Source organism: Megascapheus bottae, chromosome 1, assembly GCF_031878675.1.
Source record: "Megascapheus bottae isolate mThoBot1 chromosome 1, mThoBot2.hap1, whole genome shotgun sequence".
Taxonomy (NCBI): Eukaryota; Metazoa; Chordata; class Mammalia; order Rodentia; family Geomyidae; genus Megascapheus; species Megascapheus bottae.
In genome coordinates this window covers 56,576,476-56,604,334 of record NC_143509.1, presented here as the reverse complement: position 1 = coordinate 56,604,334, position 27,859 = coordinate 56,576,476, and the positions used below count along the sequence as shown (strand labels likewise).

Genomic DNA, 27,859 nt, shown 5'->3' with positions numbered 1-27,859 from the left:
GACTTGGACTGCAGTAAGGGAATTTTAGATGCTGTCTGAGCAGCAGGGGAACCGCCCTTGTTTTGCCCCCACCCTTGAATCCTAGTCAGATGCCCTGAACCCTTAGGACGTGTATTGACTGTGTAAAACTTTTATGTGCCAAAATTCTCAGTGACCTTAGCTTTCTCCCTCTTTGATGCTGTACTTTCTGTTCATCATGTTTTGCCATGATGTTATATAGGTAGATTTGTATGTAGTTTTAATGTCACCTATAACAAAATGTGTCTGATAGCAGATTGTCCAGAAAGCATGTTAAATGAAGAGGTGGAAACCCTTAAGGGCCAAAATTCTGTATATTAGATTACTCTTAAATGAAAACTCCAGCTGCCACTTCTATGGACATATATTACGTACAAGTAGGTAGCAAACTTTAAAAATAAAAACTAGGTAGCGAACTTTAAAAATAAAAACTAGGCATGTTGATGTTGCAAATGCTGTATAAAGCTAAGACCTGTTCATTCAGTGCCATTGTAGTTGACATGAAGCAATTGTAAAACTGTCTCCAATTTTTCTCTGGTTTATTAAAATGCTAACTATAACATTTTTTTTCTTTTTTTGGGAATACTTTGAATGTTTCCTAACAGTTGTGATGTTACTGTTCCGTTTTATGCTCTTATTCCAAGTTTATTTTGAATGGTTTGGAAGCCATTTTTGTAATGAATAAATGTCCGTGCTGCACAGTTAAAAGCTGTTATAGTGACAAAGAAAAGTGGTTAAAAAGTTCCTATCATAACATCATGATAATAAAGAACTATTTTGCATGTTTATTTGAGACAGGGTCTTACTATGTAACCCTGGTTGGCCCATAGTGCCTCAGCTTCCTGAATGCTGAGATTACAGGCGTGTGTCACACCCTAGTATGATTTTTTTTCCTAATGTAAATGACTTTGTCCCATCAAAACAACTCATGAAATCAATTCTTCTCCAATAAGAAACATGTAGTCCAGGCAAGGTGGCTCATGCTTATACTCTTAACTGTTCAGGAGGCTGAGATCTGATCATGGTTCAAAGCCAGCCCGGCAATAAAGACCAGGAGACTCTCATCTTTAATCTCTAGAAAATGGGAAGTGGGACTGTGGCCCAAGGAGTAGGCAGTAGCCTTCAGCTGAAGAGCTCAGTGACAGAGCCTGGGCCCAGAGTTCAAGTCCCATGACACCCCCCACCCCACCCCGTCACACACATACAAAAAAAAAAAAAAAAAGGAAAGAAAAAAAGAAACATACGCAAGCAGTCAACAAACAATGTGTTTCCTTGTACCTTTTGATACAGCCCTATGTGCAACTCTGAATGCTCAGAGATTTTCATTTGTCCAACCTTAATGATGTTCACCTTATTTTCTGGAATAAACTGAAGTAGAAAGCCCAGGTATGTTAGCTATTTACTGTCTGGCCCCTTTTCCAACCAAATACAATTCTGGAATGAAACAAAACTTTGTATTTTCTGCCTAGCAGTACCAGAACAAGTTATACTTACCTGAATCAGCTGGAAGTATTTGCACAGTTGTTGTGGGATTGGAATAAGTACATAAGCATTTACAACATGCTTATTCAATTATCAGTTATTATTATTATTCCAGAAAAGGAAAAGTTCAACATTTACTGAGTTCCAATTATCTATGCTAGTCATTGTTAGGACTCAACAATCTTAGTCTTAATTGTCAACAATACTGTTTCAATGCTTAAATATTGGTACGATAGACCATCACTTCCCTCCTTGATAGCTACTAGGCAACTGTTAACCTCAGGATATACAGGGATCTCACCTGCTATGGGCCTTTTCCAGCTTTCTTCCCTAGTCCTGCTTGAGACTCTCACCTCCAAAGGGCACATTACTAACTGGAAAACTTTCATGCAACTATCACCTCTAATTCATCCCACCCACAGGCCTGTCTCAGAATGGGCTCATATCTAGTCTCACATACTTTGGCCTTACATATCCAAGCCAGGATACTTAGGTATCCTATGAGATAATTAAATTTTTTTAAATTAATTTTATTTGTATGGTACTGAGGAAATGAACCCACAGCCTCATGCATGCTAGGCAAGCACTCCATCATTAAGCCACATTCCCAGCCCCAAGATAGTTATTTCTTTAGCTATAGCAACAGCCCAGAGGACGTTTCTCAACAACGAGTTCCTATGGTTCCTAATGGAAGGACCTGCCCACAAATCTCTAAATGCAGAATCCCAATGTGTCCCATTAACAGAGGATCTGAGAGGATATCATTGCCAATCATGTAACTAAAATGTCACACCTCCCACCCACCCCCCCAAAATTGACAAGTATATGTTGTGAAATCACATAGTTCTTTTCATTCTGTGACAGTGTGGTAACTAAAAATTCCAAAGACTATGAAAATAAAGGCTGTAAACAACATCTCCTGAGTAAAAATAGCAAAATAGTGACCAAAGGTCCCCATCCGGAGATGTTGTTTGGGTTTGGACGATGCTCTAAAAACTTGAGGATTTCCATATTAAGTGAAGTAAGCCAGACCCAAAGGAACATAGGCTCAATGGTTTCTCTCATTTGTCATAATTAGTACAAACCTTGGGACTCTCCCAGCAGAGGATTACAATATCTCAAAACCTAGATACATAAGGCCATATAGGATGAGGCTAAATGAAAGGACCTCCACGATATGGAAACAAGAGCTATATAATGTGTGATTGTTGTTCTTAATGTACTGTTATTTCTCATCTCTTTTGTTGTCCCTTGGTTATTCTCATATTGTTATAGAATCTTACCTTGTAATCTGATATATTATATATATGTTTCTTTGTTTATTTGAAATAGGAAAGGGAGGGGGGGAAAACAAGAAGAGGGAGGGCGTGAGGAAGGAAAATGGGGACAAAAACATGAGAAGATGTATCAATGTGTGTGAGATAATACTCCTTTTATCTAGTGAATATAACTGCAACCCCTCTATTAATTACAATAAAAATTTATACGAGTATAGCCATAAAAAAAAAAAAACTTTGAGATTTCACATTGATGAAAAAAATCTAGGGGCTGGGAGTTTGGCCTAGTGGTAGAGTGCTTGCCTAGCATGCACAAAGACCCAAGTTCGATTCCTTGGTACCACATACATATAAAAAGCCAGAAGTGGTGTTGTGGCTCAAGTGATAGAGCTCTAGTCTGGAGAAAGCCCAAGGAGAGTGCTCAAGCCCTGAGTTTAAACCCCATTACTGGCAAAAAACAAAATAAAATCTGGATTTCTGTCTTAAAAAAAAAATCTAGATTGTCTAACAATGAGCAATGGATCTGGCAGCCTACCACTAGTGGAGGACCACTGGCTGCTCTTGAGAGACAGCTTACACCTCCAGTGTCCTGGTGCTTCTTTTAAAACCATCTATGAGAAAGACTTTTGCCACTAGCTGATAGCTTCTGCTTTAAATGGTAAAGTGCTGCTACACCAATATAATGCAACATGCCTGAAAAACTGGAAAATGTTATTTTTAAAAGTCTGACTAATGTTTACACTTGGAATGCTGAACATAATTTTCTTTGAGGAGATGAACTCAACAGAAGATCCTTTAAACCTGACCCAGTAAGACAGCATCAGCGGCAAAGGGCAAAAGAGATGCACAAGTTTCAAGTTTTGGGTTACTCTGGCAATAAGCTGAAGCAAAGGGCAGAAATTTGTCCTGTTAAAAACCAAACATTTATGGCAGCATTCTGAAGAAAACCAAAGTTAAAACTCTGTCATGTGTAAAGCTAATTATTAGTTTTTCTCCCGAGTGTAGGCAAAACATGCCCTGTGCATGCATACAACGCATATCCACATGTGTACCAAGTCACGACGTACAAATTCCGGAAGTGCACCATGGTTTTACTCCAGACTTGAAAGGGTCCTCTCTCTGGAAAATGCAGATAACTTAGTGATATACCTTGTTATATATATATATTTTTAATGATATGCCACAGTTTACAATGAGAACTTCTGAGAATAAGGATTGTTGACATGGGTAAGTAAAAAATAATTACTGAACCCACTTCCCTTAATACATAAATATATATTGTCTGTGTGTGCGTGCACACACAAATGTTTGTACACCCCCCCCCACACACACACAGAGGTTGGGTTCTCCTGTGGTTTCAAGACTTCCAATGATGCCAGTTGCTTGACTGCATTCACTGTGCAGTGTAACTCTCAGGAAGTGGAAAGTACTGGCATTTTCATTAAATGTGTATGTTTTTTTTTCTGGTGGTATTAAGGTTTGAACTCTATCATTTAAGCCTTGCCTCTTGCTCTTTTGGCTTTATTTATCAGCCCAGGGCTGGCTTTGTACCAAGATCCTTCTATCTATCCCTCTGGCATAGCTACAATTATAGTATAGGCATAGATAGGGCCTTGCTAACACTCTTGCTTGGGTTGACCTGGAACCATACTCTTGACCACCATCTCTACCTCGTGAGTAATTGGGATCACAGGAATGAACTATAATGCCTGGCCAAGTATGTGTATTTTAAATTTGTCTGGTACACCCTATACTAAGGCTTCAAAATAAATTTATTTTGAAAAAATTACAGACTGCTTTAGTAAAGAAGCAGGTTCCTTCCCTTGCAAATTAAAAGTTTTAAAGTGATTATTAATCAACACTTTAAAAATGCCATTCAGTGTACTATAGAGCAAATCTGCTTCAAGGCAGTTTATAGGTAAGAACTTTTAACTTCTCTTGGCTTTGCTGACATATTCTAGCAATGTTCACGATGCACGCCAATCACCTCATTTTACATTGGAAAACAAGACTCTTCAACTCATCACAATTATAGCACTGACTGTTATGGCATCACTCAACTTAAGTCAGAGAATAGCAGCACGTGACATGGTTCTCAAGGGTGAACCAGGGATATGCCATCACAGTGAACCCAGCCCTGAAAGGTGAAGCCTGTTAGGCCCTTTCCAAATCTCAGCCTCCTGAGTAGTTGGGATTTATAGGTGTGAGCCATTGGCACCTGGCAGTAACCAACATCTTTCAACACAGGCATAGAATTAAAAAGTGGTATTTGGGGGGGGGGGGGTGGCGGCTGGAAATACTTTAAATCTAAGCATCTTAATCCATTTCATTTAGAAACTATGGATAAAAGCTGGTTTGAGGCAGACTCCAGTGGTTCACAACTATAATCCTAACTACTCAGGTGAATGAGATCAGAGGATCATGGTTCAAAGCCAACCTGAGCAGGAAAGTGTGTGAGACTTTTATCTCCAATAAACTACTCAAAAAAAGCTGTAAGTGGTGCTGTGGCTCAAAATGGTAGTATGTTAGCCTTGAACACAAAGAGGCTCAGGGACAATGTCCAAGCCCTGAGTTCAAGCCCACAACCACCAACAAAAAAAAAGACAAAAAAAAGTTGGTTTGAACTCATTGATGATTTTTCAGTGATAATAAAACATGTAGGCACAGTTTTATGACACAGAACTTTGTTTCTGCAAATTATTTGTAAATCCAAACTTATGAAACAATTAGTTAAAACTGAATTAAAACTCAGCTTGTAGCTTGCAAATCTCTTGAGACAACTACATTCATGGGATTTACATGAAAACCATCATCTTAAGCCTAAGATGACAATTATTTTCTTCTATCACTCTTCTTCCTTCATTCTTGTTCCTTTTCTATGACAGTTTTCTAATGGCAGAAAGTCAGGCATCTGTTAGTTCTAAGACTGTTAGGAACTAACCTTGAACAAGCTGCCCACTATCAGTAAAGAGCAACCATACACATGTTATAGTACATATGTATGTAGGATATACATTGTAGATGATTCACATATACCATGGTATCGATATGCCTTATGGTTGAGGATGTATTTTAACAATTAGTTTGTGAAAAATGTCATCAAAAATTGTGCAATGTAGGAGATGGCATGGATATGCAGAGAATGTGAACTAAACGGGAGAGAGATTCCGTTCCCTAGAAAAACAAGAAGAGGCCGATCACTCAAAGTCTGAAGGGACTAGGTAACTGCCTGGACAGTCTGGAATGGTTGAGTCAAAGCAGGACCAGCTCTGGATCCAGAAGGAACCTGATGGGACACTTGCCTCTGGAGTTGGTAGGTCAGGCCCTGGTCCTTTCTCCCCTGAGCGAGATTTCTCAAAATGAAGACAACTGTACAGCCTCTCAGGAAATTCACAGGGGGTAGCTGCCCCTTCACAAGCAGAAATGGACAACTAGAAATGGTAAATGTCAGACTTTAGCCCTTGAACAAGAGCAAAAGAAAATGCCCTGAGAAATGTTTCAAGTGTTGGCTGTTTACGGAGGCAAAGTTCCCATGGTGAGGATGTTAAGAAGGATCTAACCAACTTTCTGACTTAGCTGAGTTAAGAACCATTCAACTATAAACTGACAAAGAAGGACTCTGCTCTGTATTAAAGGGTGTTGATGTTGGCTCCATGGTTTAAACACATAACCAAAGATTAATCAGCATTTGACCAACAATTGAATTCCAGTGGGATTTCTGAGGGCTAAAAAGAAACGAAGAAGTGGAAGAAAGAGACAACATGGGATGACAGAAGCAAACCTACATCAAATCTAATGGATCTAAGTATCTTTCAGTAGTTTGAAATCCTTTATGCACAGGACAAGAAAACATTGGAAATGGGTAAGAAAAACACTGAAAGAAAAATTGCCATACTAAACACTGATTGTACAAAAGGAACCATCTGGCAATGAGATAAGTAAGACCATCCTTAGGCGCCCATGGTTAAGAGCTATAAAAGTAGCACTGAGTTGTCTAAAGTTTCAGTGTCAGTTTAACAATTAACTACTGAAATATTTCTACCTTTAAGAGTGGAGCTAATTTTAAAAGTAAAAGTGATGTAAATCCACCTACAGAACTATTCAAAATAGAAAGTAAGGAAATAGATGGAATAGGATGGGAGAACTTTAGACATTCTTCTTTCAAGGGGATCACAGGATATTCAGTGCAACTCAATGGATTTTGTTAACTAGGATGGCATGTCACAGTGTTAAGGGCATGGGACCACAAGACAGAATGGCATAGTTATGGTCCAGACACAGAAGAATAACTCATTGCCCTCTTTTTCCTTCTGGCTTTTCAGATAGGAACTTCTGCTTTTTTCCAGGCTGCCTTTGGACCATGATCCTCTTATTCTACTCTTTTTTCCACAGTTAGAATTACAGGCCTGCATCATCTGGTTTGGAATATGGTCTTTAAAAAAAGGTGGGAGAGACATTGCCTAGTTAGGTTAAGAAAAACCTTTTGATGCTGGGTACAGTGGTGCACGCCTATAATCTTAGCTACTCTGGAGGCTGAGAACTAAGGATCATGGTTCAAAGCCAACTCCGGGCACTAAAGACCTAAAGACCCTGAGACTCTTACCTGTCAATTAATCACCCAAAGACCGGAAGTGGTGCTGGGGCTCAAGGGGTAGGGTAGTAGTTAAAGAGCTCAGGGACAGTGCCCAGGCCCAGAGTTCAAACCCACCAAAAAAAAAAAAAAAAGCCTTTTGATTACAGAGACCACATTTTTTCCTGAACATCTTGGTGTCAAGGTATCACAATAGCTGATGGCTGAATACTTATATGTCATAAAGGCTGTATGGGGCAAGGGCATCAAGTATGAGGCCCTGAGTTCCGACCCCAGGACCTCAGTACTGGCATACATGTATGTGTATACATTCATATATACATGTACATATAATATGTGTATATATATTTATATATTTGAATTCCTAGCATTTTTTTAGGTTCTTGCTCTCTTTTGAAGACATGTTAATAAGTAGGAGTGGCTACAGAAGCAGATGGACTATCATTAGAACTTGGATCATTACTGTATATGCTGGCAATGAAACTGAACAGTCCTTACCTCATATTTCACTGAAAGTACATAAATACATACTTAATAATGTGGATGAGGGATGAGGGTATGTACAATTCATTCTTGAGACATACTCACCTAGCATGCCTAAGCCCCTGAGTTCAATCTCTAGCATTATCAAAAAAAAAGAAAGAAAGAAGAAAAGTGAAGAAAAGGAGTTACTACTAAGGACAGATGTTAGGTTACTTAAAAGTGTTGGAAAATAAAATCCTGAGTTCTTGATTACAATGAAATGGAAATAGTTAAGTATGAAAGGAAGGAAAATGGGTTTAAAATGATGTGTAGAAAGGAGTCAAAGTGAAACAAAAGATGACATTATAAATATTACTTTCCTAACAGCATAGAAATTAGAACAAAAGGCGATATGTTGTATTTGGATTTATTCCCTATTTTTCTTTAATGTAATACTATATCCAATTATTTTGCATTCTTTCTGCATAGAAAATTAAAACATCTTTAATAAGTGATAGAGAACTTAGAAGACAAAGTCCAGGATCTGCAAATTCCACGTGAATGTAATAAATAGCTTTTTAATCAAAGTTGATTAGACTTTGGCTAAGAACTCATTAACTATGTGCATTTTAATATCTGTATCGTAGGCCAACACAAAACCTCTTTAAGTTGACATACAATTGAAACTGTCAAAGCACATCCTGAAAAACAAAATATTCTGACAGAGACTTCAAGAATAGTAGAGGATAAGACACACACCAGAATAATGCTGACAAACACTTTTATGAACGCCAAAGAATCCAATAATGCTAGTGATATAGTTCACTGTCACTAGGAAATGGAAAAGAAAATCTTTCTTGTGCTCAGTTACCATACCTTAAGGTGACATTAGCAAGAAATAACTAAATTTTAAAGACTAGAGTAACTCCTGTCATCTACCTCTGCCAAACAAAGCAAATCAAAGTCAGACTAAGCACTGGTGGCTCATGCCTGTAATCCTATCTACTCAAGAGAATGAAACTTGGAGAATCATAATTCAAGACAGCTCTAGCAGAAAAATCTGTAAGATTCCATCTCCAATAAACCAGCAATAAAGCTGGACTAGAGGTATGTGTGATAAGAGTACCAGCCATAAGCAAGAAGGTTAAATGAGAGCACTAGGCACTGATTTCAAGCCCTGTTACCACAACAAGAAACAAAACAAACAAAAATCCAAGTCAGTTGCGGATTCATACTCATGGTAATGATGGCTTTCTTTCCCAAATCCTCCCAGTGAATGCCTTTGGTCATCCTTGCATTTGCCACCTGAAGCCTGGTATGCAGCACTCTTAGAACAGCTAGACAGCACACCTGGCAATTCAATTCGCCCTGCTGGGCTGGGTGGAAACAGTTTTGTTTCTCTTGGTCCCATGAAGATAGAACTGCTTTGAGAATGAGTCAGTGTTCTCCATTCCCACCTCAAGGATGTAGATTTTTAGTGTGTTGGATTTAGTGTGGGTTGCAGACCATACCCCCACCAAACCTTCAGGGGAAATTATTCCAGGATTTCACTACTAGTTCTGTTCTTTATTATTTTTTTTAAGATCCAAGACTGGGATTCAAACTTGATCCTGATGCCTTCTCACTGGTATGAGCTGCTTCTCCACCTCCAGTTTCAGTTGTATCTTTAGCAACACTGCAGATCTGGACCCATGTCCTACAGATCATGTGAACTTTCTCTTGGCTATTCGATATGACCTTCAGTCATACCAACCATGTACAGAAGACAAACTGCTGTTCCTGCTACTATTTTACTTACCTCTTTGACACTGTGTGTTACTGCCCATATTAGAAAAACTCTTGACATCACTTGGAAAGAAGTCAGGACAACAGAAGATGGAACAATTCCTGAAAGAAATTTATAAGGACATATATTTATCAGATACATTTAAAAGTTAAAAGACATTCAAATTTAAATTATGGTCAAAATAATCTTGAGTTATTAAAACTTAAGTTTTGCTCATCACACTATGCAACCATGGGATCTGGATGCCTTTTTTTTTTTTTGCCAGTCCTGGGACCTGAGCACTCCTGAGCACTGTCCTTGGGTTTTTTTCCCTCTTAAGGCTATAGCTCTACCTCTTGAGCCACAACACCACTTCTGGCTTTTTCTATATATGTGGTACCAAGGAACCAAACCCAGGTCTTCATGCATGCTAGGGAAGCACTAGGTCAAACTCCAAGCCTCCTGGATGCCTTTTTAAAAAAGGTGTTTTTTTTTTGGTCAGTCCTGGGGCTTGAACTCTGGGCCTGTGTGCTGTCCCTGGCACTCTGAGCCATAATAGAACTTCCGGCTTTTTGGTTGTTGACTGGAGAGAAGAGTTTCATAGGCTTTTATGGCTGGGCTGGCTTTTTACCGTGATCCTCAGATCTTAGCCTTCTGAGTAGCTAGTATTACAGGTAAGAGCACCTGGCTTGGGAGCCTTTTTTAAGCCTTTCAAAATCTACTACTAAGGCCAGGCACAGTGACTTACACCTGTAATCCGGGCTATAGGTGAGGTGTAAGTAGGAGGACCATGGCCTAAGGCCAATCCTGGCAAAAATGTGGGCTTCTATCTGCAAAATATCTAAAGCAAAGAAAGTTTGGGGATGCAACTTAAATAGAAGAGTATTTGTCTAAGAGGTGAGAGGTTCCGCACCTCAGCAATGCCCCCCCACAAAATAAAACAAGACCAAGCACAGTATTTTTTACATACACACAGAAAACAAAATGGCTACATAACTTTTAAATAGCACAGAGAAAGTTTATTTTAAAGTATGTGTTTTAGAGTGAATAAGCAACAATGGATAGAGATCAGCCCTCTGTTTCTAGTGATTGCTGAAAGTTCCTGAATATTAGACATGATAGTTCTTTAATGGTTAAGTTCTGTATCTCTTTATTATCTACTTGCATGTTTTGCCAGCAAGAAGATAATAAAAGATTATTATCTTTAAAGCCGTTCAGTACAAGCATTGTATAATTATCTTTCCAATGTTCTCAATTTAAAACATTGGAATATCTTTAATTATTTTAGATAAATCACCAAATTCTGCTATGTTTACAGCTCTTTGGCCTATACCTTCAATTGATATGAGCATAATCCCCATCAAGACACAAACGACTACCAATATACATATACATACATACATATCTATCTGTATATATCTCTCTCTATATATATACATATATATATATACACTACCATTCATAGTGCACATATGTTTATATAACATATTATCTGCACATATAGATAATGCAAGGAATGTGGATAAATGTAATATATTTAAATTGTACTGACAGTCTAGAAATAAGCTTTCACATTTATGGTCACTTGATTTCCAAAATAGCACCCAAACCAATAATGCCAGACAAATGGAAAGTCACATAAAAAAAAAAGAATAAATAAATAAACTACTCTAGGCTTGCACACACAGTGAGACTAAAGGAGGAAACTCTTAGGGGAGGAATATAAAAGCGCAATGCCCATGTGTCTCTAAAAAATAGTATTTAGCAAAATGAATTCCAGGAAATGGCGGCAACGACAACAACAAAACTGGATGATCTCATCACATATAAAATCCATCTAAGGACTAGGATGCAGTGTACTGGCACAGTATTTAGCGAGCATGCATACAAGGCCCTAAATCTGATGTTGACACATACTTAATCTCAAAATAGATTAAAAAACTAATAGAGAGCTAAAACTAGAAAATATAAGTATTAATCTTGTAGGTTTGAACTAGGCAACTGTTTATGAGGTATAATACCACAAAATAACTGGTCTTCATAAAACTTAAAAACTTTGCTTTAAAGAAAATGAATTCTCAAATATAGCTGGTAGCCTGGCACTGTACAAATAATACAGCTACTTATAAACACTTGCTAGTGCCTCAAAATATGAAAATATAAAGTTACCATATTCTACTTCTAGGCATACATATATGTGCACATGAAATGAAAATATGCTACCACAAAATATGTACATTCATGAATATTACTAAGAACATGCATCAAAAGGTGGAAATCATTGAGCTGGAGGCAGTGGCTCATGCTTGTAATTCTAGCTACTCAGGAGGCTGAGATCTGAAGATTGTAGTTCAAAGTCAGCCCGGGCACTAAAGACCTTGTGACTCTTACCTCCAATTAACCACTAGAAAATAGGAAGTGGGGCTGTGGCTCAAGGGGTAAGGCCGTAGCCTTGAGCTGAAGAGCTCGGGGATAGCACCCAGGCCAAGTTCAAGCCTCATGACTGACAAAAAAAAAAAAAAAAAGTGGAAATCAGAATTTCCACAGATGAATGGCTAAATAAAATGTATGTCTTTAAAAAGGAAGATTAAAGCCTGGTGCTGGTGGCTCATGGCCACAATCCTAGTTTCTCAGGAGACTGAGAAATCAGATTGGGATTTATCTTTACTTAAGCACCAAAAAAATCAGAAATCGAACAATGGTTCAAGTGGTAGATTGCTAGCCTTGAGCAAAAACGTGAAGAGTGAATACCCAGGCCCTGAGTTCAAGCTCTAGTACTGGCATACACACACAAAAGGGAAGAATAAGATATTAGGAAAAAAGAACTAAGTCATGATGTATCCAAATACTGATGAATCTTCAAGATAATACACCGAATGATAAGAAGTCAGTGACCAAAGGCCACATACTGTATGATTTAATTTACATGAAATATCCAAAATAAGAAAATTTATAGGATAGAAAACAGAGTGGTGGTTACTTAGGGCTGGAGGTGTGGAGGAAATAGAGTGACTGCTAATGGATTTATTTTGGGGGTAATAAAAGTGTTTTTAAGTCAATAGTGGAAATGGTTGCACAATTCATTACGCACTCTAAATTATTATCTGAAGAAAGCTGTGATTAAAAAATAAACATGAATCCAGAGACAAATTTTTAAAAAATTATACATTATGATTGAGAAGGCTTCATTCCACAGATGCAAGGCTGGTCTAACATTCACCAATCAATGTAATTAATCATATTAATAGAGCTAAGGTAAAGAGTCATATTATTATTTCTCTGCACTAGAGAAAATAGGAATAGGAGGTACATTCATTTACTTTTAAATTAGAAACAAGAAAGGGATGCCCACTCTCTCCACTTCTCTTCAATGTATTGTTGGAACCCTTAGCTAGAGCAATAGGCAAGAGAAGAATATCAAAGGGATTCACATAGGGAAAGAAGAAATTAAACTATCCCTATTCCCAGATTACATGATCTTATACCTCCACTCCCAAACTCTTAGCACTAATAGACCACTTTAGCAAAGTGGCAGAATACAAAATCAATCTTCAAAAATCAGTAGCTTTTTTGTACACCAACAGTACACAGGAGAAATCAAGAAAACGATCCCATTTGCAATAGCCCCAAAATGAATAGTTAGGAATTAACCTAACCAAGGATGTAAAGGAATTATTTAATGAAAACTGTAAAAGGCCAAAGAAAGAAATTAAAAGAGGACACTAGGACATGGAAAGATCTCCCATGCTCATGGATGGGGAGAATCAATATTGTGAAAATGGTCATACTGAGAAATGATATATAATACCAGACTTCAAACTACTATGGAGCCATATTAACAAAAACAGTATAGTATTGGCACAAAAAAGACCAGAAGATCAGTGAAACAGAAGATCCAGAAATAAAGCCACATACTTATAGTCAGCTTATATTTGACAAAGAAGCCAGAGATATACAATGAAATAAAGTCTCTTCAATCATTGGTGCTGGGAAAACTGGGCGGCCACATGCAGAAAACTAATTGTTGAGCCCAGCTTGTTGCCATGCATGAACATTAACTCAAAGTGGATCAAAGACCTCTGAAACTGCTACATGACAGAGTAGGAGAGACAATGTTACTCAAAGGCACAGACAGAATCTTCCTGAACAGGGTCCCAGGTTCACAGCAGATTGGAGAGACTCAACAAATGGGACTACTTAAAAATAAAAAGTTTCTGCATAGATAGCGACATAGCTACTACAATAGAAAGACAGCCAACTAACTGGGAAAAGATATTCACCAATAATAGATAAGGCAAAGGCTTAATATCCAATATCTACAGGCAACTTAAGAAACTACTCTCCCCCAGACCCAACAAATCAGTTGCTAAATGGGCAAGGGAACTAAAGAGAGACGTGTCAGAAGAGGAGGTAAAAATGGCAAACATATAAGAAAATGCTCATCATCCACGGTCACAAAGGAAATGCAAATAAAAACAACCCTAAGTTACCACCTTACCCCAATCAGAATGGCCAATATTCCAAATTCAGACAACAACAAATGCTGGAGGGGATGTGGAGACAGAGGAATCCTACTGCACAGCTGGTGGGAATGTAAACTAGTACAATCACTCTGGAAAGCAATCTGGAAGTTCCTCAAAAAACTAAACATAGACCTTCCCTACAACCCTGGCATATCACTCGTAGACATCTACTGAGCATCATAACCCAGGATATGATAAGGACACCTGCACAGCTATGTTCGCTGCTAAACTATTCACAATAGCCAAGCAATGGAAACAACCCAGATGCCCCATTACAGAGAGATACAAAAATGTGGTACATATATACAATGGAATTCTACATAGCTACCAGACAAGATAAGATATGGCATTCGAAAGAGGATGGAACTAGAGCAAGTCTTGTTGAGTGAGATAAGCCAAGATCAAAGGAACAAAAGGCCCATGGTCTCCTTGATATGTGGGTATTAGATCCAAACAATACAAGAGCGATGACTCAATACTCAGGTACACCACAGACATATAGGTCTATGATGGGATATATATTCTATAGACATATATTGATATATAGATCAATATGTATCTATGATATACAAAGATTCAGCTTAATTTTAAGTATGTTTTTAAACTTATGTGGCAGTGATTGCATATAGATTTTTTTCTTGAATATTTGCAGAATATGACATTTGAAATATGTTGGGAGCCAGAGCAGAATCAAACTGTACCTTAATTTGCATCAGACAATTGCTTTACTGTCTTATTGTTTTCTGGCCTTATTCTGTTTAAATGACCTGAGATTTACCATATGAATGTATCACCTGGAAGTTCCCTGGTTTCAAGAAGGGATATAGCCTGGAGTGGAGAATAAATGGGGCTGCAGTTTTTACCTGGGCTGCAGACCTCCCAGACCCCATGCGTTTGTCTCTCTTCTATTTTTTCCAGTCCCTGCCCCCCCTATTTCAGGAACCCCAATTTGCTGCCGGTAGGCCCCAGCAGAAATATGATGTAAAAAGTCAGTTATAATTAAAAAAAGAAAAGAAAAGAAAAACATGAAGTTGGACTCTAGTGGCTCACACCTATAATCCTAGCTACTCAGGAGGCTGAGATCTTAGGATCTTGGTTCAAAGCCAGCTCACGCATGAAAGTCCATAAGACTCTTATCTCCAATTAACTACCAGAAAACCTGAAATGTCGCTGTGGCTTTAGTGGTAGGGCACTAGCATTGGGCTGAAGAGCTCAGAGACAGTGTCCAGGCTCAGAATGCAAGCCCCACAACTGACCAAAAAAAACCAGTGAAGTGTACACCCTGGTTATATAATTATGTATTATACTATTGCTAAAGAAACTAGTTTGGTATGTCATTTAGTGAATATAGTATACTCAACTAGACTATACTTCAAGTAAGAAAATATGAAAAAAAATACTAAGAATGACTTTCTTGTGAGTTATTAAGTCTTTGCTGCTTAAGGAAAGGTTATATTTCAAGTTGTTCCTACTCTATTCTTTTTTTTTTTTTTTTTTTGCCAGTCCTGGGCTTGAGCTCAGGGCCTGAGCACTGTCCTTGGACTTTCTCAAGGCTAGAGCTTTAACACTTGAGTCTCAGCACCACTTCCGGCTTTTTTCTATGTATGGGGTACCGAGGAATTGAACCCGGGTCTTCATGCATGCTAGGCAAGCACTTTAACCACTAGGCCAAACTCCCGGCCATCCTACTCCATTCTTAAACAACCAGCTTAGCACATGAAAACATGACTTTTCCTTGACACTTTTCCCTCTGAACAATGGACTGGACTGCTAATAGTGACAACAGTGTTCTAAGCTTGCGAGCAATAAAAAGTTCAGAATCAGACCTCAGATTTTCAAGTTCAAAATCTGGATTGTATTCCATTTGCAAGCAAGAATCAGGCTCTGGAGACTTACTCACAATAATCAAAGCCATGAGAAATTAGGCAATAAACCCAAACATCAACTTACTCATTTATAGTAACAGTAAAGCCTTTGAGAAAGCTGTAGAAGAGGGATTTTGGAGACCCTCATCTGGTGGTATTTTTTTCTTATGTCAAAAGCAGAGTATTTACAAAGTATGACATCAAATAGAAGATCTAGAAAGTCTGGAGAAAAATATTGCAAATGCAGGTGAATTCGTTTGTGTATGTGTGTTTATGTGTGATGCTAGTGATAGAACCATGGTGGCCTCATGAATGTTAGGCAAGGGTGCTATAACTGAGTTATGCCCCATGACTGCACTGGAGTATTAATTACCCCTTAAAAAAAAAAGTATCCTTTTCCAAAAGAAGCATTCTTTCAAGGCAACATGAGTAATTTCAGTTGTCTTTCTTTGAAAAAATGCTAAACAAAAATTATCAGAATGTGCTGGGTCCAGAGGCTCAAGCCTGTAATCCTCGCTACTCAGGAGGCTGAGATTTGAGGATTGCAGTTCAAAGCCAGCCCAGGCACTTCAGAACATGAAGACTCTTTTTTTTTTTTTTTTTGCCAGTCCTGGGCTTGAGCTCAGGGCCTGAGCACTGGCCTTGGACTTTTACTCAAGGGTAGAGCTCTACCACTTGAGCCTCAGCACCACTTTTTTCTATGTATGTGGTACCGAGGAATTGAACCCGGGTCTTCATGCATGCTAGGCAAGCACTTTAACCACTAGGCCAAACTCTCGGCCCCATGAAGACTCTTATTTCTAATTAATCACTAGAAAATGGGAAGTGGAGCTGAGGAGCTCAGGGACAGTGCTTAGGCCCAGACTTCAAACCCCAAGACGAACCCTCCCCCCAAATTAAAAAGAATCATCAGAATGTTTTTTTTCCCTTCCTTCTTCCTTTCTCCATCTCCTCCTCCTTCTTATTTATTTTTGCCAGTCCTGGGCTTGGGCTCAGGGCCTGAGCACTGTCCTTGGGTTTTCTCAAGGCTAGAGGTACTACCATTTTAGCCACAGCACCACTTTTGGCTTTTTTCTATGGATGTGGTACCGAAGAATTGAACTTGGGTTTTCATGCATGCAAGGTAAGCACTCTACCACTAGGCCAAACTCCCTGCCCCTCTGAATGTTTTTCTTAAAACGAATTTTAGTATTCAGATACAATGATTTACCACTCTTCCTCTAGGCGTATTTTAAAACACTGTTAAGTTCTGTTTATACTCACTCAAAATTTTAAGTATTTTCTCCACATTGTTCAAAACACTCTAACTTGAGTCACAGTGTTCCTTGTAGTGAATACATCATTTTTGTTTCCCTGTGGGGGTCAATTCAACTTCCTGATACCATATAAGTGATGGAATGAAATATTACACTTAGAATTTTAGGGTTTTTTTTCTTTTTTTTTTTTCCCCCAGTCCTGGGGCTTGTACCCAAGGCCTGGGCACTGCCCTTGGATACATTTTGCTCAAGGATTATACTTAGAATTTTCTGAGGCATAGATCTTTTTTCCTCTTCCTTCTCCTGTTTTCAACCAGTCCTGGGGCTGAACTCAGGGCCTGGGCACTGTCCATGAGCCTCCTTGTGCACAAGGCCAGAACTCTACCACTTGAGCCACAGCACCGCTTCCAGCTTTTTCTGAGTAGTTCAATGGAGATAAACATCTCCTGGAATTTCCTGTTCAGCATGACTTTGAACGGCAACACTCATATCTCAGCTTCCTAAGTACCTTGAATTACAGGTGTGAGTCACAGGCACCCAGTGCCTTCATTTTTATATTCTTAGGACAGTTTCTCAGAATTACTAGGTTAAATGGTACAGATATCTTCAAGGCTCGTGCCAAATACTGTCAAAGTGCTTTCCAAAAAGGAGCTCTATAATCCTACTAGCAATATGCAAGAATGCATAACACAGTTCTGTGCACTTATCAATGGTAAGAAACCAATGCTTTCTAGTTTGGCACAAATATTGAGAAAATACATAGGCTTCCCTTTAGACCTCTTCCTGTTTTTAAACCAAAGAAACTACCCAGTTAGGCTACTAAATTCCCCAAATGATGTCACTCACCCCAACTTTCAATTTCTGTGGCATATCTATTCATCTTTACCCACCATCTAGCGAACTATAGCCTAGAACCTGAAAACACAATCTCTAACCATCTACCCCATCGGACCAGTGAAAATACCAGCAGTAGAAGGGGCCCACCTCTATGGAAGACAATCCAAAAGTAGCTCTGAATCTATCCGTGGATTCAGTTGAGAAACAGGAAAAGGCTACAGCTTGGACTTATTGTGTGTTTCATAAAAAACAGTCACAATACTACCTAATTTACTGGAGGAATGATATATAGTATAATGTATAACAGTCAGTCAATGCCTTTTAGATAAAGCCCAGTGGGAAATTTTGTTCTGGGATCTTAACGTTATAAAATGTTTGCTCTTTTCTAGTGGTAAGAATTTTATTACTCAGCTTCCTTGTATAACTCAGCTTCCATTTTCTACCTGGCAGTAGCCAGAAAGTTGGAGCCTCATTTGAGGCAAAACATAGACACTGTTATATTTTGTGTATGTTACCACATACACTCCTTGTAAAATGTGGAGAGAAGGCACACTAGACCTTCCACTTCTTCTTGAAGTCAATTTTACTGTGTTTGCATTTATATCCTATCACCCTCATTTGTTAAAACCCAAACTTCAGATGTTCTTTTTACTAGCTACTTAAGTAGGTGCATTCAGATTACAATCTTATCATTAAACTATAGGTTAAAATTCATTTAAGAGGGCCGGGAGTTTGGCCTAGTGGTTAAAGTGCTTGCCTAGCATGCATGAAGACCTGGGTTTGATTCCTTGGTACCACATACATAGAAAAAAGCCGGAAGTGGTGCTGAGGCTCAAGTGGTAGAGCTCTAGCCTTGAGAAAGTCCAAGGACATTGCTCAGGCCCTGAGCTCAAGCCCAGGACTGGCAAAAAAAAAAAAAAAAAAAATTTCATTTAAGAAAGATTTAGTAGGCACCTACTGTCACTTCATTGTACATTTATTTATCAGAGGACCTTCTGTTCCATCACTGTTCTCTATGTGGAACATAACTAACAAACAGGCTGCAGAATAGTTCTTATTTTGAGGACATTTCCCTGAAGGCAAAGAAAGGGTACTAGAAATTTGTAAACAGGAGAATGGCATGATCCTATCTTAGTTTCAGAAAGGTATCTGCCAGCAGCACAAACTTTTGGCAAGGCAAAGGCAGAAGTTGAGAAATAATTATGGGAATTTATGTTGAAAGGACAAACAACTTGTGAACAAAACACTGGCAGAAAAAAAGAAAAACAGCGGTGGTGTATGTGTGCATGTGTGTGTGCGTGTGCGTGTGTGTGTGCGTGCGTGCGTGTGTGTGTGTGTGTGTGTGTGTGTGTGTGTGTGTGTGTGTGTGTGTGTGTACGCTAAAAGCTACATAAAGGGGATCTGGCAATTAGTTGCTTGTTTCCCAGAACTCAGGACTGTCTGAACTACTAAGCCCTGCAGATCTCCCTACCCAGATTAACCATGGGCTGGGGGAAAACTAGGAGATTGGCCACATGTGACTACAACCATGATGAAGATTTAACATGAAGAAGGTTAAACATCTTAAAGGCAAGACAAGACTGAGAGTCGAACAAGGAGTTCAGTAGGATGGGAAGGTGCCAACCATTGAAGAATGCAAGGGTAATGGAGACCAGACCAAAGCCAAGCAGGAGATTGAAAGTCAGTGCCAAAAAATAAAACCAAATGCTAATAAGTAAGTTAGATTGCAGAATCTCTTCAACCAAATGCCAATATACTGTATCAAGGGTAACACACTGAATAAAAGCAACACAACCATCATCAGCAACCAAAAAGGAAAGAGTGGATGAGACAGACAGAATATAGCAGAGACAGACAGAATATAGCAGAGACAGATAGAATACAGAAGAATACAGCAGAATATAGCAGAACAGAGTAAAATGGAGAATAGAAGACAGATAAAAAGAAGGAGGAAAGAAGAGAAGGAAGAGTGGAGGATCAGGGTAAAAAAGAAGAGGCATGGAAAAGAGAAGAGGAGATAGGAAGGGAGAAGGGAGAGAAAATGTATTATGACCCATTCCTACCATAGAGAACAGACCTCCTCCCAAAAAAGTGAGATACAGGCCCAGATTTTGAGAGAAACATACATGTTTCTCTCTGAAACGGCAGTAGAAAGTGATGGTGAGGTTGGGAACTGAGCAGTGGTACATCTCATGCATACTGAGCCCTTCAGGCCTTCCTCTCAGAGGGAGGATGAACATAAAGTTACCTGGAAAAATAAGATGGTCTTTTTTTTTGCCAGTCCTGGGCTTAAGCTCAGGGCCTGAGCACTGTCCTTGGATTTTTCTCAAGGCTAATGCTCTACCACTTGAGCCTCAGCACCACTTCTGGCTTTTTCTAAGTATGTGGTACCAAGCAATTGAACCCGGGTCTTCATGCATGCTAGGCAAGCACTCTACCACTAGGCCAAACTCCTAGCCCAAGATGGTCTTCTTACAGGGCTGAGGAATACCATGGCAGAACAATCTGTGTTAACAAATTTCAGAAGAGCCCACATTTTTTTAGACATATAACTCATTCACATTGTTTTAAAATTCCAAATTATAAAGATATGCATAAACATCTACTTCCAATTCCATTCCACTATTACCTGGCACATTTCTCATAGACAAATGGCTATTAATGGCCAAGAACCTATTTTAGCTATAGGAAGCAAATATGTAGGTAAATGTAGATTTAGTCTTTTTTTTTAACATAACAGCAACATTCTATATCCTAGTCTCCTATTAAACTATATCCTGAAGAGCTTTCTATATTAGTACATAAATTTTTACTACTAAGACTGTAATGTTTTACTATCTATCTTTAGTCCTAAGTTCTGCCCCTCTGTGCTCAAAGCAAAATGATGTAGAAAACCCTTCAATTTAAACTATAGTTCAGAAGGGAAGATGATCAAATCCCAAATGCTATGGAAATAGGGTTGGGAGAATTTGGGCTCTACTTGTATCACAGCCAATAAAATTGTTGGAAACTTGTAAAGTGAAAAGGCACAGCAAGAACACAGAAGGAAGGAAGGAAGAAAGGAAGGAAGGAAAGTTAAAGGAGGAGGAAGAAAAGTTAAAGATTAAAGCAATGGAAGACAAAAACAAGTCCTCTATACATCACATTGATAAAATAATAATAATAAAGTACTAACACATACACATACACACACAAACACACACACTCATACAAAGACAACGCAGCAACAATGCAAAAACCTGTGGGAAAGGGAGTGTGTCCAAGAATATTATACCCACTCAAATGTCATTTTTGTGTAAAAGGCAAAGACATCAATAAAAAAGGAAAACTCAGCACACAATGCTGTAGTGACCTTACTGAGAAACACATGCTGTTAGTAATTCATGAGAGTGAAGTCAATCAACATAGAAAAGGACCCAAAGTAGACCGAATCTATTCAAATATAACACTAAGATTAGCAAGTCTAGCAATTTTCATTACTGAACATAAACTACAGTAATGAATTAAGAACATAAATTAAAAGTGGATGAGTCTGGGAATAAAAGATACAAACAGTAATAATACTAAGCTTTAAGAATTGTGAAGTACTGCAAAAAACTAAAAATGAAAACAAAAACAAAAAAACAGGAGATAGGTACTAATGGCTCATGTCATAATCCTGGCTACTCAGGAGGCTGAGATTTGAGGACTGTGGTTCAAAGCCAGCCAGGGCAGGAGGCTTGCACATGCACACATGTGTATATACACACATACACACACCACCACCACTACCACCACCACCAACAACAACCAAACAAAAAAAGAGGTATTGCCTTAATACCCTTAATAAAATTAAAGCGTTGCGTAAACCTGAAATTGAGCTAAATATATTTTTCTTAAAATCTTCTAATAAAAATAATGCATCTAGGGCCAGGAGTTTGGCCTAGTGGTAGAGTGCTTGCCTAGCATGCATGAAGACCCGGGTTCGATTCCTTGGTACCACATACATAGAAAAAAGCCAGAAGTGGTGCTGAGGCTCAAGTGGTAGAGCTCTAGCCTTGAGAAAGTCCAAGGCCAGTGCTCAGGCCCTGAGCTCAAGCCCAGGACTGGCAAAAAAAAAAAATGCATCTATTATGGTATTCAAAGTTTTACTTTCTACCCAGGTGCTGTGGCTCATGCTTGTAATCCTAGTTACTCAGGAGGCTGAGATCTGAGGATCAAGGTTCAAAGCCAGCTCAGGCACAAAAGGACCTGAGACTCTTATCTCCAATTAACCCCTAGAAAATGGGAAGTGGGGCTTGGCTCAAATCTAGAAGCAAAGAGAAAAAAAGTTGACCAAAATAACAAAATTTATGGTCATTATTTTTTATGAAAATGAATTTTAGTGTTGTTTACTGTTATTTTTCTATTAAATAATGTCATAGGGGCATTCCTATGGAAAACACTTTTTTCACTATTATCTGTACCATAGGAAAGCTTGGCTATTTGAACGTTAGGTCCCCTGTCAAAGCATCAAGATTGGGGAAACCTTGAGCGTTTATACAGGAGATCCAAGAGGCATGATAGAAAGGAGCCACTGAGGCCTGCTCAGTAGTTGCTCTCAGAGGCCTGTGAAAAGTAGACATGACTCTACCAGCTCAATTTCCCCTTCCCTGTACTGCTAAGGGGGTGGTGATGCTGGTGGCATTCACTGAGTAGGAGGCCAGCAGCACATGGAAAGAGCCTGTCGACAGCACATAAAAGACACACACTGAAAACACTGCTTGCAGGAGGAGTGAAGCTTGTCAAAGTACTGCAGAGGCTGGGAAAGTGAAGAGAAGAGAAAGAGCAATTATAACCCGAACCTAACAATTCTTCAGCTAATTTTAACTAGAGAGGTGGAATACATCTGCAGCTTGAAAATGATAGGCAAATGAGTGTTCAGGTACAGAAAGACCCAACCCACACAGAATTTTAAATGGTCATTGTGAGAAAATACATTGTCACATCAATCATCCACTGTTATTCTGATGATATTTCAATTGTGAGCCCTCCAAAATAAATAAGAGGCCTAAAGGAAAAATAAGGAAGTCCTAGACTTGAAGTAGTTTTTCATTTCTTGTTACAAATCAAAATCTCAATGATTTACTGATGTCAATTTTTTTATCAATGACACTTTTTTAGCTATTGTTTACTTTTTACATGTTGAAGTGCAGTTAACTAATCTTTCAGACTTTTATGTGAAGACAGCTTAGCTAATATACTTATTCACAATGAAATTATGTTCACTAATAATCCTAAAATATATTTCCTACATTATTCTAAAATAAAGTGTGAAAGTACAATCATAAGGTGAAATGGTATTTTTTGGTAGGACTAACTGTGTGTGTGTTTTTTAAAAACATTCGTATGTCTTAGATTAATGATTTTTTTAAAAAACTGTGTGTTACTTCTATATTAGGAATAATGTCTTCTCACTAAAATAATTTACTACAGCTTGATTTACTAGCCACTGTACTGAAAACTGTTAAAAATAAAAAAGGGTAAAGTTTCCATGGAAACAATAATAATGCTGAGTGCTGTCCTACCTATTCAGGAGGCTGAGATCTGAGGATCGCTGATCAAAGCCACACTGGGCAGAAAAGTCCATGTGACAATGGAGTTCAATGCCTCATTAGAAAGAATGACACTGTCCCACTTGTTAGAAAGTGGAAAAACTTGGAAAAAATTATATTAAGCCAGAACCAAAATTATAGTAAGCCAGGACCAAAGAAAAGTAGGTTGCATGAGTTCCCTCATTTGCAAGAACTAGAATATGTTCAAGATATTCTTAACAGGGATCCCCATAATCCAAAGGCTTAGTGCATAGGACCACATATAATGAAGTATATCAACATGAGCTCCAACATATGGAAACAAGAGGTTCTTACAATGTTCTGTAGGTATTTTTTTCTTTCTTTTCCCTTTCTCTTTGTTTTTTGTACCTTGTGTCTTGTACGTAAGATTATTCGATATGTAGAAGGAAAAGGGAATCAGAAACTGCAAGACAAAGGATAAACCAATGCAATATTGATATTCACTTGACTCTATGTTTGATATGAACCTTACAACTGTGGGAGAAAGGGGGATAGGGAGGAGAAAGTGGGAGAAAATGAGGGGTAGGGGAACAATGAACAAAAACAAATGTATTCATTCCCTTCGCTATGTGACTATAAACCCCTGCTCTCCACCTTTTCAATAAAAAATAAAGTTACCACCACAAAAATAAAAATCCATGAGACTTTCTTTCTGTCTGTTGTGAGTCGTGAATTCAGGATCTGGATACTGTCCCTGAGGTGTTCAGGGCTAGCTCTCTACCACTTTGAACCACAGCACCACTTCTGATTTGTGAGTGGTTAACTGAAAATAAGAGTCTCACAGGGACTTTTTTTCTGAGCTGGCTTTGAACCTCGATCCTCAGATTTCAGCCTCCTGAATTGTTAGGATTACAGGCATAAGCCACTGATGCCCAGTCTGTGATCTCTGTGGCTCCAAGTGGTAGAGCATTAGAACTGAACAAAAGAATTCAAGGACAATGTCCAAGCCCCAAATTCAAGCCCCATGACTGACCAAAAAAGAATAGTAACAACTGCATCACAAACTGATTTGCATCATCTTAGCAAAAAACAAGGCAGCCGGGCTCAGTGGCTCACATCTGTGAATCCTGGGTACTGAGGAGACTGAGATCTGAGGATCGTGGTTCAAAACCAGCTCAAGCACGAAAAGTCCACGAGACTCTTACCTCTAATTAACCACCAGAAAACTGAAAGTGGCGCTGTGGCTCAAAGCGGTAGAACACTAGCCTTGAGCAAAAGAGCTCAGGGACAACACCCAGGTCCAGGGGTAGGGTGGGTAGCCTTGAGGTGAAGAGCTCAAGGACAGCCCCCAGGCTGAGTTCAGGCACCCGACCCAAGAAAGAAAGAAAAGAAAAGAAAAGAAGGAAGGAAGGAAGGAAGGAAGGAAGGAAGGAAGGAAGGAAGGAAGGAAGGAAGGAAGGAAGGAAGAAAAAGAAAGAAAGAAATCAATCTAAATTGAAAAGAGTTTTAAAAAATGCACTACTTCTTATAGGAATGATTTTGCTGGGAAAAATATAGAGACTGCGAGTCCGTGAGTCAGGTGTCATTGGCTCACACTTGTAATCCCAGCTACTCAGAAGGCTGACATCTGAGGATGGTGATTTGAAGCCAGCCTGGGCAGACTCTCATCTGCAGTTAACCACCAAAAAGCCTCAAATGGAGCTATTACTTGGGTGGTGGAACACTAGTCTTGAGCAAAAGGCTCAGGGACAGGGCCCAGACCTTGAGTTCAAATCTCAGGACCAGCAAGGAGGGGGGGACAAGGGGGGGAGGAGGGAGGAGGGAGAAAGATTGCCTACAGGATCATGATTCACTGTTGAGATTTATGACAAGGTGTATCACCTAAGGATAAAGCAATCTATGTTTTTTGTACCTCAATCAAAACTTCAAGAAAATAAAACAATTATTCATATCAAGTACTACAATACCACCATATTCTACTGTGAAGTGGATGAAAAGAAAGACTGCTCTACTGAATCCGGATTTTTGGAAAGATCTAAATCTTTGGTGGCAGACAATTCAAGTTGCTTTTCCACTACTATGGGACTGCTCCCTCTTCTTCATTAACAGAGCACTGTTCATCTTTGAGACAGCAAAGTACTCTGCTAACAGACTTTCTACCTTGACATAACCTTGCAGTTTCAGGATTCCATGTGGCCCTGTTATTTTATGAAAAATAAACTAAATGTCTAGAGAGCCTTGCTTGTGCAGCCATTTTCTTGTTGGAATGTAAATATGATACCACATAAGCCCTGCCTTGTAACCATGGGACAACAGCACAAAGACAGAAGTCACAAACTAGGGATGATAGAGAGGAAAACAGAATTCTTGTGGGTTAAACCCATAATAGTCAGAATTGTGGTTCATACAAAGTAACTCAATCCTTATCCTTTCCCCCCACCCCGCACAGCTGTAAAGAGCTTATATTTAGTAAAGTTTATTTAGTAGAGATAAAGGCCATTCACTCAGGAGAATGAGCAGCAGGCCCTGAAAATTGGGTTGTCTCAAACCTTATCATTTTATAATTGAGAAAATAAACCCAAAATCTGAAGAGAATTTAAACAGACTTAAGAAGTTGAACAAATTATACCAGAGTTAAAAGGCAAGACTTTTGCTGGGCACCAGTGGCTCCCGCCTGTAATCCTAGCAGTCAGGAGGCTGAGATATGAGGATTGCAGTTTGAAGCCAGCTTCAGCAAAAGTCTGTGAATCTCTTATCTCAAATTAACTACTCTCCTCCCTCCCTCCCCCCAAAAGGAAGAAATAGTGCGGTGGCTCAAGTGGTAGAGTGCTAGCCTTGAGCACAAAGAGGAGCAGAGACAGCACTTAGGCTCTGAGTTCAGGCCCTAGAACTGTTGCTTTTATATATATATATATATATATATATATATATATATATATATGATAACATATAATTGTTACAAATAGTTGGTTGCCCTTCAATAAATAATTTTCTTTTAGAAGTGGTAGAATTGTAATTACTCTGTCCTCCACAGACAGTTTTAATGAAAAAAACTCTCTAACCATAAGTACTATACTTCAATCATCTAAGTAAATCAGACATAGATCTAAGGCAAAAAAAAATGTTATATGAGAGGAGATATGTTTCCCACAGCTAGAAATATATACATATTATACATGATTTATCATGACAAATAAAATACTGTGAGGAGGCCCTCTGGTTTCCAAACCAAAGAAGATTATACCCACTTCTAGACTGAGTATGTTCTTAAGACACTACACAAAGATCACAGGTCTCCAGCATGTTTCTATGAAGTTCAGCAGTAAGCCCTTTCCAGGCTAGAGTTTCTGAATGGAAAGGAAGATATTTTCCTTAAGGTGCATCATCACAAAGTTGTAAGCACTCATATGCTATCTCTACTATACATGGACTTTAAAGCAAGAGTTATCAGCACACTTAACTTCAACCTAAAAGTTTTATCAAGATGACCAAATTATATTAGGTGCGATGTCTTAGCTCCCACAGTGCCATAGTCTATTCAGAAATAAGTTGGGCTATATTGCTACATTATTAAAGGCCATTACTTAGTAAGGGCATTACTCATCAGGCCTACTCCTGATGACACACAGGACTAAATCACACACAAGCAAGTATTTGAAGCAGAATCAAACCTACGGCCACATGGTTTCAGAGTCCATGCTCTTAACTAGTAAACTCTACATCTCCAACCTCTGCAAGAAACAATTAGGCAAAAGCAAGACTGCAGTGATGTTAAAATACGTCCACCTTATTTGTACACAATGGAATTCTATGCTGCTCTCAGAAAGAATGACATCACCCCATTTGTTAGGAAATGGAAAGACTTAGAAAAAATCATATTAAGTAAAGTAAACCAGACTCAAAGGAACTTACACTCAATGGTTTCCCTCATTTGTCATAATCAGTAGAAACCTGGGGCTCTCATAGCAGAGATTTGCAATAGAGCAAAACCTAGATACATAAGGCCATATAGTATGACGCTAAATGAAAGGACCTCTAGGATATAGAAACAAAAGCCATATAATGAGTGATTGATGTCCTTAATGTACTATGTTATCTCTCATCTCTTTTGCTGTCCCTTGGTTATTTCATATTGTTACAGTATCTCACTTTGTTATCTGATATATTGGATATATTTGTATTTGGTTATTTGAAATTGGATAGGGAAGGGGGGGAAAACAAGATGAGGGGTGGGGGTGGGGGGGGAAGG

The 27,859-nt window shown here is 38.8% G+C and overlaps 1 protein-coding gene across 1 annotated transcript in view; it reads right to left on the bottom strand.

The window, feature by feature from the left end:
• Positions 1-27,859, bottom strand: part of Hacd2 (3-hydroxyacyl-CoA dehydratase 2) — an 81,279-nt gene that overhangs the window by 21,352 nt on the left and 32,068 nt on the right. Inside the window, exon 4 of the mRNA XM_090345281.1 lies at positions 9,629-9,717. Within this exon, the coding sequence (XP_090201407.1) occupies positions 9,629-9,717 (89 nt within the window). The remainder of the gene's footprint in view (positions 1-9,628; positions 9,718-27,859) is intronic.